Raw genomic sequence first — 16,525 nt, forward strand, 5'->3', positions numbered from 1 at the left:
CACACATTCATGCACCGACGGCGATGTCAGACATGTAAGGCGCCATCCAGCTCGCCGGGAGCAGCTTGGGTTAGGTGTCTTGCTCAAGGACACCTCGACACTTGGTCATGTTGAAGCCAGGGATTGAACCACCAAGCTTCCAGTTTGTAACCTACATGAACCACTCGACCACTGCCGCCCCTATATAACTCAGACTGTGTCCGTCCGGAAAAAAGACAATCATGCACATCGAGGACGGCTCGAGGGCGAGCAATTCATGTGGTAATTTAAATTTTTCACAGAAGTATCCCTTTAAGGTTAAGGATGTTAGCATGTAGCATAAGGATGTAAAGAAAGATACAGCATGAGAAACTGTCCTCTTGTCCAATTTAGTTTGGATATGCATTGAGCCAAACAAATAAACAAAAATCTGCATTAAAGATGCTAATATCACATAAACAGGTCTGTGAAATGGGCAGTTAACACAATAATGTCCCAGAGGGAAAAGGATGATGACTATGGCTCCCATCTGGAACACAGGTCATGTTCACCTCAGCATATACTGTACAGTATGAGATAAAGAAAAACATGCACTCGTACTCTATTGAGCAGAATAAGGTCAAATCGATTCACAGCTTATTAATGCACAACCTGAGATATTAATATGTTAGCATTTTGTAGGGCCAAGCATTCATAAAGTAACATTGTTTTCCCTGAATGACGACAGAATAGTCGCAGATCCCTGAATGCTAATAGATTAAATATACAGTAGGTCACACCTGGGAAATCATGCTCAACAACCCTTACACACAAAAACATACTTACTCCTGGACCGTGCTCTCCGGGTGGTCCTGGGTTACCTGCCTCACCAGTTTCACCCTAAGGGCAAAATAAGTGTTAGATAGGGTTTTGGTTCTGCCTTACCATCGGCACTATGCTGTACATGTTCATTTAAAATATGATAATGAAGAAATATGAAGAGAAAAAATGATCAAAGACATATTATATCTGATTATATTATCAGCAAAAGCTCTCCCACCTTTTCGCCATTTCCACCCATTGAACCGATACCTCCAGGAGGACCAGGAGCACCCTGTCAATAACAATGTTTAGTTTTGTCTGATTCACTTTGAACTTAGGAAGTTTCTACAGTATGTTTAACAAATATATTACAGTTAACTTACATCTGCTCCGCTAGAGCCTTGAGGACCTCTGGGACCCGGAGGACCAGGTGGACCCTGTTAGAAAAACAGCAGTTTGTCAGGAACATTAAAGGAACAGTATGTAGGATTGTGGCCAAAACTGGTATTGCAATCACAAAACCTGTGGCTAAAACTGGTACTGCAATCACACAACTGGTGGCCAATACACAAAACGACAACATAAACATCAGTTGAGGGCTGCAACTCCACTTTTTAAATGACAATATCCTGGCCGGACGACAGTTGTCAGTGATATAAGTATTAGAAAAGAAAATGATTTCTTAATGTCTAGGCGCCATTTTATGAGTAATTGATATACATTTCTTACATACTGTTCCTTTAACAATCAATGGCACTACATCACTACTGAAACTATACAGCGACTGAATCTGTCTTCTGCATGGCACTGAATACTAAGCTTTACAGAAACTCACTGTATAAGCATCACAATCATACACATGTTATGACACATCATATTTTTAAGCATTGGTGTCAGTATGAACTCACCATTGGGCCAACATCTCCATTTTCTCCCTTCTCACCTGGCGGGCCTGGCAAACCCTAGAAGAAAGCAAATGTAAATATTATATACAGTAGTTTAAATACCAATACCAATCAAGTGAAATAGTAGGTAAAATATTGCCAGTTGTGTCATTTTTTTAGCTTTAAAAATGCTTTGTTTCAGTTACGAAAGAGTACACAATGCCGTGTTTCCTCAAGCACAGCAAACATGATGATTTAGAATAACAATAAGTTTCACGGTACAGAATATTAATTTAAACCCAAGTGTAAACACTATTAATCATATAACAATTTTCTGTAATTAGCACTAGAAGAAACCTCATGGTAATTATCACATTTGCATTCGAGCGCTAAGGAATGTGAGTGCAACCCCGACGCTGCTTTGAAAATATGCAACACAAAAAGAGCCGAAGCTTGGCAAGCATTTCATTTGGCGATATAATTGTGCATGACTAAAAGGGTCTGAGAGTTAGTCAGATCATTATCACCCAACAATACCAACACGCATATCTCCATTGTTCACAGTCAACATAATCTCTAATGAGAAGACTTTCTGGGTCATTGTATCTGGCAGGCAGGCTCTTTGGTACCAAATAACGCATAGCTTGCTGCATATTTGTTGAAGAGTTGTGATATCACGTTACTTAAAATTTTCCCAACTGTCTGCAGAGTCAAGATGATAAATGGGTTATATTTACTAAAGCAATAAACCCCGAGAAGCGTTGGGTTACCAGTGCATTTTATAACAGCTAAGGGGCGTTGTTAGGCACGACGCGAAGCGGAGTGCCTAAACCCCCTTAGCTGTTATAAAATGCACTGGTAACCCAACGCTTCGAGGGGTTTATTGCGTTTATAAAACGGTTACTTCATATGCATAAAGTTAGCGGGATTTTATAAAATAAAACACAAATAAGTTGTAATTATATTAGTATAAATATTACTCTTCCGCCAAACAAAGTAGTTCCTCAGAATCAAGTGTGACTGAAACAGAGCGCAGTTCACAAACAACACAGACGCAGCAAAGATACAATGAAAATATGATTAAAGACGGTGGTGTTTATTTTATAAATCACCATTCATCTAATTTATACATTAACATTTATATTCTGCTGTTGAAGTGATGATCAAATATGCTTGTAACTTAAGCATGCTGAACTCTTTCCCCGTCAGCGTTTTTTTTTAAGTTGCCACCCGGTTTTAGTTTAATGCCTTACAGAAAAATTATCGTCTTTAAATAAACATAAATATAAAATGAAAGAACAGACCATCCGCTTTCAAACAACAACAACAACAAAAAGTTTCATCCTACCTTAATTTGTTATCTTATCAGTTATCACCTCTCAAATTTTCAGCTAAAAGCGGAGATAATTCCATTTTTGTGAAGAACTTTAGTAAGAAATCATCAGATTCAGACATGAACACACTGATACTACACGGTGTTTTCAGTGAATGCGTCAGTGTTTAAGTTGGGAAAGATCGCCACCCAGTGGATAATAGCGGGCGTATGAACTTCAGTTATAAACTCCTCAGACAACGTTTTCTCTTTATTGACGAGATGACTCAACAGTATTTATTGACATTTATTTGGATATCGCCATTAATTGTGCAATTGTAGACAAATTAAAAATATGATTAAAGACTGTTGTGTTTATTCTCATAAATCAGTACACAGCAACAGTGGCGCAGTGATACTTATGTAATGTGGTCTGAACCGTGAGGTTACCGGTGTATTTTATCACGGCTTAGAACGCGTTTCAACCAATCAGAATGAAGAACCAGAACTGCCCGTTTTATAAAGTCCGTTTTAAAATCATTATGAAATGTCTCCTTTCTGATCAAACTTAATATCTGCTCATTAGCAAGTTATTCAAAACCTGAGAGAAAACAAATTAGGATGGGATCAAAAATCATTACAAAGCAGGATCAGTCAGAGGCACTTAGCTATTTAACAAGGAGACGCAGTGGAAAAACAGTTATCACAGCTGCTTGGAATGAATCACTGTTCCTATTACTTCTGATTAGTGGTCAATTGCTCTGATTGACTCTGTAATATTGGTGTGCTGAGTAACAGCCTCTGTTCTCATTTCTCTGCTTAAAGGGGACGTGTGTAATTTCTTCTATCTGAGCCTTGAGGGACACTCCACTTTAAAAAAAAAAATGCTTATTTTCCAGCTCCCCTAGAGTTGATTTTTACCATTTTGGAATGCATTCAGCCGATCTCTGGGTCTGGCGGTACCAAATTTAGCACAGCTTAGCATAATCCATTGAATCTAGCCGTTTCTCAATATGCGTCTGTACTTGCGTTCTTGTGGACATGTGAAACGTCATCAGTCACGGCCCAAGTACTGTTCCAATTCAAAGTTCGCATCAAGCCCAAGTTCACATAAAATCCCCGGATGTGTTCTTGATCCGCCCATTTTATCGAGGATGCATCAGAGGAGACTTGAGTGGACTTATTACAGCGAAGTTTCCCAGAATGCATTTCGCGTCAGGAGTTCGTTCTTCCGAGTCTGAACTTGCAAGTTCGAACTACGAAGGACACAAGTCCGAGTTTGGCGTACTTGGTATTGAGAAACGGCTTCTGATTAGACCATTAGCATCGCGCTCAAAAATGACCAAAGAGTTTCAATATTTTTTCTATTTAAAACTTGACTTTTCTGTAGCTACATCGTGTACGCAGACCGACGTAAAATTAAAAGTTGAAATTTTCTAGGCCGATATGGCTAGGAACTATACTTTCATTCTGGCGTAATAATCAAGGACTTTGCTGCGGTACCATGGCTGCAGGATGCACAATGATAGTATGCAGTGCCTGAAACTAGTCCCCTTTGTAACTTTCAATAGCAGGGGACTATTTTCGGGCACTGCGTAATATCATTGCGCCTCCTGCAGCCATGTTATGACAGCAAAGTCCTTGATTATTACGCGGAATGAGAGTATAGTTCCTAGCCATATATGTCTTAGTACACAATGTAACTACAGAAGAGCCAAGTTTTAAATAGGAAAGATACTGAAACTGTTTGGTTATTTTTGAGGGCGATGCTAATGGTTTAATCAGATTCAATGGATTATGCTAAGCTATGCTAAAAGTGGTATCGCCAAACCCAGAAATCAGCTGAATGGATTCCAAAATGGTAAAAATCTAAAGTTTAACTCTATGGGAGCTGGAAAATTAGCATCTTTTTAAAAAAGTGGAGTGTCCCTTTAATATGCAGATATATCTATAAACAAGTCATAGGGCGTTTCACATCTGTAATTCGGTTCATTTGGTCCGGACCAAAAGCAAAAAATGATACATTGTAACTTTTTTAGCAGATTTGGTTCCATTTCACACCACACTGATTGCTCTGATCCGCACCAATTGAAACGAACCAAAATTCTGTCATGTGATAAGATCAACATCACTCATTGGCCACATGTATTTGAACGTATTTCCTAAATGGCTTCACGATTGATCAGAATCAACGTGCGGCAAATTCCAACGGAACCCCCGGAAGTAAACAAAAGAAGGATAATACAGCAGACACCATGGACAGACGGCTGCGCACTGTAATTATGTCTCCGTGGTTGTTATACATAGTTTGTATACAGCACTCTAGACAAACTGTTCATTTTCAGAATGAATCGGGGATGCGGCTTGAAAACAACGGTTTAATGTACTACAAACGGCGAAGACAAAAAATTTCTGAGGCTCCGCCTGCACCTCCTCACAACTCCAGGTATGTCCGGGATTTGTCATTGTGCTAATATTGCAAATAGAAACGGTCAACAAACACTTTCTCATCCGATAATGCACTGCGCAGTTGACTACGGCAGCTGGTTTAGTCCAAAATGCGCAGTACTTTTGCAGTTCGGTCGGTTCGATCTCAGATCGTGTTCTCACCACAAACGGTTCGCTCTAGAGTTTGTTTGAAAGCGTACCGAGACCACCTCTGCAAGCTGGTCTCGGTCTGCTTGTTTGGTCCGCTTTTGGTGCGCACCAGAGTTCGATTGCTGCATTCTCACCTGCCCAAACAAACTGCACCAACTGAGCAATCGAACTCTGGTACGATTCAATCAAACTAAACAAGGCAGGTGTGAAAACCCCCATAGACACAGATCATGGCAAAGCTTAAGGTTATAAACCTACCTGGAGTCCGACCGGACCTGGAAGACCCGGGAAACCACGAGGGCCCTCATCTCCCTTCTGCCCGAACATTCCCTGCTGACCTCTGGGACCGGCCTCTCCATCACTTCCCTACACAAGACAAAATATCATACAGAAATATATTACTCATCTACATCTAATAAAGATACAACATCAAAACATGATGGCCAACATGTAAAGTGCAATAAAAACAGTCCAAAGATGGCGACCCCAGAAGATTTCTCATACATTACTATACGGTGCAGACGAGCATGAGAATGAGATCTTCCTGGTCAGACATCAAAAGGGCTTGAGGACTTGAAAAGATGTGAAGGGATTGATAATGTGCAAACTTTATTTCTAAAACTGCCTGCTCTAAAGTTAGACTGTTAAACAGCCATTTTGAAGACATATTAAATGAATGAAGACACATTAAAGAAATGCCTATAGGGAATGTGGGGTTTTGATCATTAGACTTTGATCATTATGCACTGGAGACGATAAGGGAATGAAGTATTGATTAACCTACAACAGAAGTTCTCAAACTGGGGTCTTAGAACTGTATGTGAATATTTTATTTTACTTATTTCTATATTTGCAATATATTTGTACATTTAATTATGCATTTGTATTTTCAAAATACATTAATAATTCTGTTGCTTAGCCAGTTAAGAATTTCATTAGAGACAGTGTCTATATAGGTAAAGTATCTGTGACTTACGTGAGCTTTGGGTTGTAACAATTTTAAACAACAGATGTCCAGCAACACATGCAGAACCACATCTGCATTATACAAATGCATAAAAAAAATCACAAAAACTTTCACAATGGCAACCTAAACTAAGTAAAGCAGGGACTCTATAAAATGCAGGGTTATTTGGGTCAAAAAGGAGCAAATTATATATATATATATATATATATATATATATATATATATATAAAAATAAATAAATAAATAAATAAATAAATAAATAAATAAATAAATATATATATATATATATATATATATATATATATATATATATAAATAAATAAATAAATATATATAAATTAAAAATATATATATATATATATACATATATATATCCGTCAAGTTGGGGTGTCTTTTTTGACCCCAACGCTTGGTTAAAATAACCCAGCTTTTTTTTACCGTGTATGCTCTGTATAAAGTGTTTATGATGGATGTGCTTTTACAATATCATTTGAGCACACAAACTCAAATATTGCTTATATTTAGGCAAACAATATCTTTGAAGCACAAGCTACTGACAACAGTAAGCCATCTCTGTGATTTATCCTGCACCATGTTTCCCACCCATATCCTGTGATTTAGTAAAATAGCTTAACATTCTCCAAGAATGTTCTTCACAAAGTCGCACAGAATAGGTGTAATTATAAGCTTTTAGGGGGCTAATGAGGAGGATGCATCAAGTAAACGGAGAAGCCCAGCTGGGAAAGTTCTGCTTGAGTCATAAACTTTAAAATAATCAACTCTGTGCCACCTGGCCCTGACTACACGCTCACTTCATCAACACAGCGGGCTGCTCGACACAGACAAAACTGAGCACTTACTCATTTCACACCCACTTTTATCGGAAACAACTTACAGTATCCTTGTTACCTGGACTATCCCCCTGGAGCAACCTCAACCTGGAATTAAGTGCCTTGCTCAATGATGATGGTTCATGGATTGCTCCTTGTGGAATTCAAAACTATATTCTTTAAGTTAGATTGCTAACCACTAAACCTTACAAGCCCAATTGACACTGTTGGGTTCTCAGCTATCAGGATGCTTGTGTACAGTATGTGTGTAACTGGCTGTACTAATAAAAATGATAGTTGGGTACTCACAGCGGGACCTGGAGCTCCAATGACACCCTGAGGACCTGTTGGACCTGGGGGACCCTGCAGGAACAGTCAAAAGTACATGTAAACATCACAAATTGCAAAATAAATAAAAATGTATGCCCTATAAGGATGCTCTTTGTCAGAATAAAGTTAACAAGTGCATTAACATTAACATTAGTCAAATGCATGCTAGATTGTAAATGCAACACAAGCCTGTTGGAATTTAAATATCTTACAATTCAAATATTGCACAGAGTAGTAACTTACGTGTTCGCCTTTGTCACCTTTGCTTCCCTTTTGACCCGGCTCACCGACCTCTCCCTGTGAAAATTGCGAATGTAAAGAATTGCTTTTAAAATCGTATAATTTGAAGCCCCGTTTAATACATTTTCCCTGTTGTCTGGTCATCAAAAATGTTCAAGGTCACTTCAGGCTCAGCAGCCTCGGGTAAACATTACTCCAAAGAATTTCATTTGAACAGTAAAACTAAGACCTTGGGGTGTGTTTGCAATTAATTGATTACTTGGCCCCCTGACACCATTGGCGCTAAAGCTGGAAAGAATAATGTGTCTTTGAACGTGATAAGGATGCAAAAAAGGCTTCTCTCCATTTAACAGGGAGCTAATGGATTCTGGAATACATTAGTGACAATACAGTTTCTCAGCTTTAAGCTTCCAAAGCATGCTTGTTTATTTTGACGTGCAAGTGTGTAGAATTGTGTATGCGCGCATTGAGTTTCAGCACTTTATTGTGGTAATGGCTTTGTGTTTTTTAATTATAGTGATGGATAAGAAGGAATTCTGTCTGTAGCATCTGTGTGCAGGTATGCCAATGGGCATAAAGTTAGAAACAAAGTGCTGCACCTTGTCACCATCCTCTCCAGGTTGACCCTGAGGTCCAGCTGATCCCGGAAGACCGACCGGGCCTTGGATGCCATCTCTGCCAGCGGGACCAGTAGGTCCTTTCTCACCCTGTACATATGTAAGAAAAATGGGTTTTATGTTAATACAGTAACTAATGAAAGAAGATATGCTTTAACAACCTATACAAATCATTTAATACATGCAGTCTGTGCTTACAAAGCTAATGAGAACGCCACCACAATTAATAAAAAACTATGCAGACGTACAGTCAGCAAACAACTGATCTTGGCTTTTATCCTGCACTGTCAAAGGGTGAATTAATTAAAAAAGACGTTTTTGTTAGCATGCTGTGTGAAAATCCGCAAGCTATTGATGCGTTTATTTAAAAGACACAAAAGTAATGAACTCAAACTCCCTCCCTGAGGCACAATTGCTTTTATATTTCCTTTAGGGTGAATTAAATTAGATTACCTTCTTATTTTTATGACAAAAGTGTTCAGTATTAAAATTTTCCAGAAAGTGTAAAGGCTGATTTATACTTCTGCGTCAGACCTACGAGTCAGTTTTATTTATACTTCTGCGTCATTGTCCATGTCGACATGCAGATTGCTAGTAGGCAGTGTCCACCGGCATGTTACCGGTGTAACAAATAGTTTGAAGGCAAAAGCCGAAGAAGCAGCAGCTTGTTGTGCACATTGTCAGAGAAGCATCAGCAGTAAAAGCAGCACATTGACAGCAACTTTTCATGACAGCATGAGTTGTTAAAGGGACATTCCACTTTTTTTTGACAATATGCTCATTTTCCAGCTCCACTAGAGTTTGATTTTTACCGTTTTGTAATCCATTCAGCTGATCTCCGGGTCTGGCGGTACCACTTTTAGCATAGCTTAGCACGATCCATTGAATCCGATTAGGCCATTAGCATTGTGCTCAAAAATAACCAAAGAGTTTCGATATTTTTCTATTTAAAACTTGACTCTTTTGTAGTTACATCGTGTACTAAGACCGACGGAATATTAAAAGTTGTGATTTTCTAGGCGGATACGGCTAGGAACTATACTCTCATTCCAGTGTAATAATGAAGGACTTTGCTGCCGTACCATGGCTGCAGCAGGCACAATATTGCGCAGCCCCCGAAAATAGTCCCTTTGGTTACTTTCAATAGCAGGGGACTATTTTCAGGCACTGTGTAATATCCGTCGGTCTTAGTACACAATGTAACTACAGAAGAGTAAAGTTATAAATAGGAAAGCTTTTTTAGCGCAATGCTAATGTTCTTATTGGATTCAATGGATTATGCTAAGCTATGCTAAAAGTGGTAGCGCCAGACCTGGAGATCAGCTGAATGGATCCCAAAATGGTAAAAATCAAATGTTTCACTCTAGGGGAGCTGGAAAATTAGCCTATTTTCAAAAAAGTTGACTGTCGCTTTAAATATCGCTTCTCAAATTGGTCTTTGCTTTCACTTTCACAGGCGTATAGAGTATGATTAAATTCAACGCTATATATTGCAGATTCTTTGACCTGAGGAAGGGGTTAACCTAGCAGAACAATCACAATGTTTCCAAGGCACATAAAATTGATGCACTGTTACATTTTTGGTGAGGTGCACATCAGGCCTTGGCATAGGGCACGCATCTACGCGCAAGCTACGGCGTACACTCGTACACAATGAGCACATAGAGTATATACAAGTTTACATATATTTTGAAGTTCATAAATCGCTTACTTACCGGACCACCTTTCTCTCCAGCGGGTCCTGGGGGTCCCTGAGGGCCATTGCGCCCTGTTAGGCCAATAGGTCCACCTGGTCCAGCTCCTCCTCTCTCTCCTGGAGAACCCTGTGACACATAAATCTCATCAAAATCTAATTGAATTTTTTTATTTTATTTATGTAAATCAATTATGGACACCGGTTTCACATGATTGAAATAAGTTTTCTTAAAATAAAATTAGCATGTATCCCCAGAGGTAACATGTTAAGTTTATTTTAAGAAAACTTATGTCAATCATGTAGAACCTGTTCAGGTTATGTTTCAAAACGGTTACATTTCAATATTTTCGTTCAAATCGACAATGTAACTGTGAAAACATAAGTACTACCACTTATTCTCCTTTTGTTCAAATCAGGTGAAAAATAAAAAATATGCATTTTCCAAACTGGTCCAGATATACAGTACTGTGCAAAAGGCCACCATCACCAGCTTTGTTGTTTTAGCAAAGTTTTAATGTCCATCCATATTTATTTTTTCACTCTTTTTTTAAGATACAAACAGAAAATACATTAAATTTGTACACAAAATTAAAAACAAAACAATTTTCAGAACTAAATGTCTTCTTTAGGCATCAGTCAGTATTTAGTGTGACCTCTTTTGGCACGAAACACATCTTGAGCTTTTCTGAGGACTAAAGTACTGAAGTCATTCGATTAGAATTAGAAATTAGGATTTAATTTCATTAAGGTTTCAGAGATCCTGCAGCTGCCTGCTATTGCTCAAGTGGAAGGGGAGTTTACCCTAAATACTTGACACTTCAGCTTTAATACTGTTCTTTTATATTTTAAACAAAAAGCCATATTAAGTGATGTGATTTTTTTATTTTCATGTAGTTAATTAATTAATAAAGTGGTATTAAAATAATAAAAATGTCTTAGATGTCTCAGATATAAGCTCTTTCTTTAGTGAGTAAGGAGGTAAGAGTTTCGCCAACAAATAACATTTGTTTACAACCACTGATAGCTGTTCTGTAGATCTGTCTATTAAGTTTGTTTTGGCAGACTGACAGAAGCAGATATACTTCAAAACTTGTACTTGTACAGATTCTCAAAAAGGTCATATTGACAGGCAAAAGTTTCTCTGAGGACCTGAGCTCTGCTTTGAAACCAACATGGAGTGTGCTTCCTCTTTAGAAACAGTCCATTAGTGCTATTAGCGCTGAGGGTTTGCTACTAAAGAGAGCTTTCAAATGTGAGCTTCTTTCACTGTTTACTTGAGGAAACCAAGTTGTTTTCACACGCATGCACATTCACACACAACACATGCTAAAAACCACAAACATCAGCTCGCTGCATTAGCCACCACTGTTAATGCATTCAAACACAATAAGGGCCAAGGTCACTCTGCACCACACAGCAGCACTTACAGTACAGTATGTTTTCCACATACCATGCTTACTTTAGAGAGAGTGCACAACATATTTTTTTAAAACAGGAAATTAGACTTTAGAGATAGGTAAATATCAATATTCAGGGAAATGTGTGATACTCTGGAGTCTGCGAGGGTCAGATTAGCAGTACATAATGACTTGTCATATTATGACATTAAAAGGTCTATAAACATTGTATAGTAGGAATGCATAAAACTAAATTTGTGACCCTGCATTTAAAAGTCTAAAGTTATTTTATTTGTGATTTACTCAAAATCATCATGTATAATGTAAAAGAACATTCTGTAAAAATATAGCTTTAAGATTGACTGAGTACGACCATGTCAAAAATTAAAATTAATGAATGAATCAAAATCCTAATCTCATAATTCGATTATAAGACTTCAGCTTGAATTTTACAGAATTTCTACTTTTGCACTGTATTGAAAACACAATGAATATAAAATCCAAACAAAATTACGGTGAGTAAATAATGATAATAATTTTTTTGTGAAAACAATAATTTGATTTAATGATGGATAAATACAACTCCTTTTGCTACACAGCTAAAAAACGTTTCTGGGTGAGGTGGGAGATCCGCATTTGTTTAATGCATAACAACATTTGATGCCTAAAATAAAATAAAAAAATGTTCCAGACTGTCGAAAAATGTGATTAATTTATTCGTGCCAATGGCACAAAATTCAGCTGTTTTCGTGCCTTTAGCACAAATGTCTTTTTCTTGTCATTTGCACAAATTTCTATATATGAAGAGTTTCGTTGCAAAACGAGATAAATCCATTTTTTTTTACATTTTTGTCAAAACATGTTTATTATTATGTTATCATGTTATTCTTTTGTTTTATGGTGATACTTAGCTGTATTTTTTAAGTTATGAAGGTTTAAATCAAAACAAACCAACTGCAGTTGCATTGAAATTAATTGGAATGCACAACCTAAAAACGAGATTTCTGAACAATTAAAAAAACGGTGGTTATCTCGTTTTGCAACGAAACGCTTCAAATAGTTTCGCGTTTCTGTGGCACGACTTTCTTTTTCGTGTCATTTTATGTATTGTTATTTTCATTTCCTATTTTCTTTCAATAAACGACCAATGTCGCACACCTGTGTGTTCCGGTTAGGTGCGTTGGATAATGAGACAATAGTAGTCCATCAAACATATATACACAAGAGATATGCCGCACACTAATAACTTGCAAAATTGTAATTTATTGCAACGTTTCGATCGTAAGATCTTCTGATATGCCTGAAGAAGATCTTTCGATCGAAACGTCGCAATAAATTACAATTTTGCAAGTTATTAGTGTGCGGGATATCTCTTGTGTATATATTTCCTATTTTCTTACCATTGTCGTTTGGGGTTTTTAGACACCCTAACCCAAACCCCAACCCCAAGTGACAATGATTTAAAAATAGGAAAAAAAATGAGAAAACAATACATAAAATGACATGAAAAAGAAAGTCGTGCCTTGGACACGCAAAACTATTTATAGAAATCTGTGCTGAGTGACACGTAAACTACATTTGTGCGTAAGGCACAAAAAAGCTGAAATTTGTGCCATGGACACGAATAAATGTATACAATTTTTCGTGACAATAATACGATATGCCGTAAGATCATGTTGGAATGTTCATATGTTAGTTTAATGTCATTTAATGTACTCTAAAAAATGCTGGGTTATTGTTAACAAAGGGTTGGGTCAAAAAGGGAAGAACCCAGCCGTTGGGTTAAATCAACCCAGAAAATGTTTATATTGGACCCAACAGTGGTTTAAAAAACCCCCAGCAGGTTGGGTTCATCCCTTTTTGACCCAAGATCAGTTGAAACTAACCCAGCATTTTTTAAGTAGCCTTACCATAAAAGATTACGTCCAGGCATGCAAGCGAGTATCAATGACACAACATACAACTCTGACTCACTCCCCATCTAACATACCACCATGCAAACTTCCTGGAAAACAAACTTCACAAAACTGACTCAACTATTTGTTAGAAAAATCTCAGAGGAGATGTGCACTGCTGCTCATCTTAAGCACCTGGCAGGAGGTCTACTTAGGCAAAGATAGCATTGCTGATTGGCGTGGGTGGGCCACAGACTCCAAATCTTTCTGATTTAAGATTTTCTAGCCTGGCTATACAGATGTCTTTTATACAAGAGACAATGAATCCCTGAAGCAATCTTTCTCCAGCTGAAAGGAACTTCACATACGCGTAGCTGAAGCTTTGATGGTTAAGCTGTACTGCTGTGCCTTTACTGCAATGAGCGTTGAAAGAAGACAGACAGCATATATTTTCAAAAGAGCTGTCATCTGTTTTTATTTAAACAACTATTTAAAAAAACATTCTTACCATAATTGTTGCAAAGCATATTTATTCAACTAACTTTCTTTCATATACTAAAGTTGTATATGATAAACTGACATACATAAATCTCATGGTCGTAGAATAATTTAATTAAAACGTAAATTCGTTCCCAGCATTTTATTAAGTGTCTTCCTTTCATGGGCCAATTTACCATTTATGTCCCCTCACTTCCAAAATGTATTATAGTTCTGCTTTCAATTTCACTCACACAACATTTGTTTATTAACATAATATATCTATTTAAGGGCAGTTTAATGCTTTAATCTGATTGGTTGAGAAATGTTTCATGGGTATACATTATTTTTCAATAAATGCACAACTTTCAAATGTCTTAAAATAACCACCAGAGCCATGGGGTAACCATGGTATAAGCGTTTGGTATAATCCATTGATTCGTGTCTTGCCACATTAGAATGATTCTCACGAAATTAGACTTATGAGGTGTCATGAAACATTTTGATAAAAAAAGTAAATGCAAAGTAAGAGTATCTAAATAAGAAACATACAGTTACAAACATCTCTTCATTGGTAAATGTACCAATATAAATGTGTCCAATAAAAATTCTCTCATCCTCCGCAACAATTTTCAGTCATTGCTTAAGCCCTCAAGGAACTAACATTTAAAAAAAATTGTTGGAAGGGACATAATTGACTGTGATACACAAGATGGCTACCAGGTAAGCAATTCTTATTTTTTCTCTCCAGATAAAAGTTGAAATTTTGTTTGTCATAGTACCTAGACAACTTTTTAGTTCTCATTACCAAAACATGAGTTTGTAAATGCATATATTTAATGTAATATCATGTTGCGGTAATGATACTTTTTTAATAATGATAATCTAAAAAATTTAAATAATTCTATAGGACATATGTTTTAAATAATGGTAAAAGTAAGTTCAGACCTAAATCTTATATGTGCAAAAAATTGGCTTCAAGGGCTTTTAAAATATCTGATGCTGGACACCTTCTAAATCTGGATTTTCTGAGAATCACCCATTACTATGTTGCATGTGCATTACTTTTGAATAATTCAACAGCCCGTCGTCAATTATTCCTTACTTAATTTTACATAAATCACTCATTATATTATATGGGATTCACTGGAATTAACTTATAAATCCTTTATCACAGTGTATATTCTGGAGTGTTCACCTGTACCCCACTGTCGGATCCACCCAGTGTGCCCAAAATCTAAACATTTTGTGCTATATTGCATGCCTCTAAATGTAATTTCCTTACTACATGTATGATTCAAATGTAATTGCTTACGTGGTGACAGTCACACTGATTTTGCGTGACTCACTCAGTGCAAACAGACTGCGTGGGATCATATCACACACACCAACCTTGGCTCTCATCGCCAACATTACCGATCATTAAATTCACCACCTGCTGACTGAACACGATCCAAAATTTGCCTGATGTCACATTAGTACGAGAAAAAAGTCGGCCGATTGACCATTTGCAGAGTTGCCATAGTAACGCAGGTACTTACATTGGGGCCGGGTAGACCCTGTGGACCCTCTCCTCCCTTCAGGCCAGATGAACCCTGTGTGTGAGAGAGACAGAGAGAGAGAGATTTAATTCAGCATACATTAAAGCAACTCAAGATTTTCCAGTGAGAGCAGTATTGCGCAATCTGTCAAGTGGCATCTGAAAGTCTGTGTGTGTGCTTGAATGTGTTTGTGCTAGTCTATGGCAGATGTTACTTTGCATTATACTTTTTCTGGAACTACAGCCCAGAGTGTTTATAAAACTGGCAATCTCACTGTTTCTTACATCAGAAAATAAGTGCTGCGAGTACAGTCTCATATGGTGCTGGAAACAGCTCTATCTCTTGCCATCAAGGCACTATGTGAATCATTTAGACTGAAAGTAAACATCAAAACATTCGGTCCAAGCTGAAAGTAAACATTCTGTCCAGACTAAATGTTATTAATAAAGAAAAAACAGTGGTGAGATCTTATTCCTTTTGCATACTATTGAGTTGTCTACGGTGAGTTTGTTATGCATTGAGGCATTAATAGGGCCAGAGAATACTGAATCAGAGCTGCAAGCACAATAAATATGTCAAACTCAATCTATGATCCAAAAGCAGACCAGACATTTACTGGTGAGTTTATACTTGAGGTTATTTATCATCTCAAATCCTTCTCATGTATATGTACAGGTCAGTTCTGCACATAGCCTGTTTATGCAGTCTTAGCACTACTGCTACAGATGCTCATTAAAGAGAAGACAGCTTATGGGTTGAACAGCAGGTTAGTATCTTTCTACAGGACAGTGCAATGAATAATTTGATTTGCACACGCACTTATGGTGCAAAAACTATAAAATTTCACTTGAACTAAATTAATCAAATGAAAAAAAAATAATTCACAAGGTTCCTGCAACATACTGTAATAGGGATATGTTGGCACCCACAGAAGTGTGTTTCTTTCCATAGGTTTTAATTA

General features: G+C 37.3%; 1 protein-coding gene across 1 annotated transcript in view; it reads right to left on the reverse strand.

Moving 5' to 3' along the window:
• Nucleotides 1–16,525, reverse strand: part of col11a1b (collagen, type XI, alpha 1b) — a 91,399-nt gene that overhangs the window by 14,772 nt on the left and 60,102 nt on the right. Inside the window, exons 41-50 of the mRNA XM_073876484.1 lie at nt 15,565–15,618; nt 10,274–10,381; nt 8,541–8,648; nt 7,945–7,998; nt 7,681–7,734; nt 5,833–5,940; nt 1,689–1,742; nt 1,164–1,217; nt 1,019–1,072; nt 805–858 (exon numbers count right to left, since the gene is read on the reverse strand). Of these exons, the coding sequence (XP_073732585.1) occupies nt 805–858; nt 1,019–1,072; nt 1,164–1,217; nt 1,689–1,742; nt 5,833–5,940; nt 7,681–7,734; nt 7,945–7,998; nt 8,541–8,648; nt 10,274–10,381; nt 15,565–15,618 (702 nt within the window). The remainder of the gene's footprint in view (nt 1–804; nt 859–1,018; nt 1,073–1,163; nt 1,218–1,688; nt 1,743–5,832; nt 5,941–7,680; nt 7,735–7,944; nt 7,999–8,540; nt 8,649–10,273; nt 10,382–15,564; nt 15,619–16,525) is intronic.

The sequence above is a fragment of the Misgurnus anguillicaudatus genome, chromosome 2 (assembly GCF_027580225.2).
Source record: "Misgurnus anguillicaudatus chromosome 2, ASM2758022v2, whole genome shotgun sequence".
NCBI classification, from domain to species: Eukaryota; Metazoa; Chordata; class Actinopteri; order Cypriniformes; family Cobitidae; genus Misgurnus; species Misgurnus anguillicaudatus.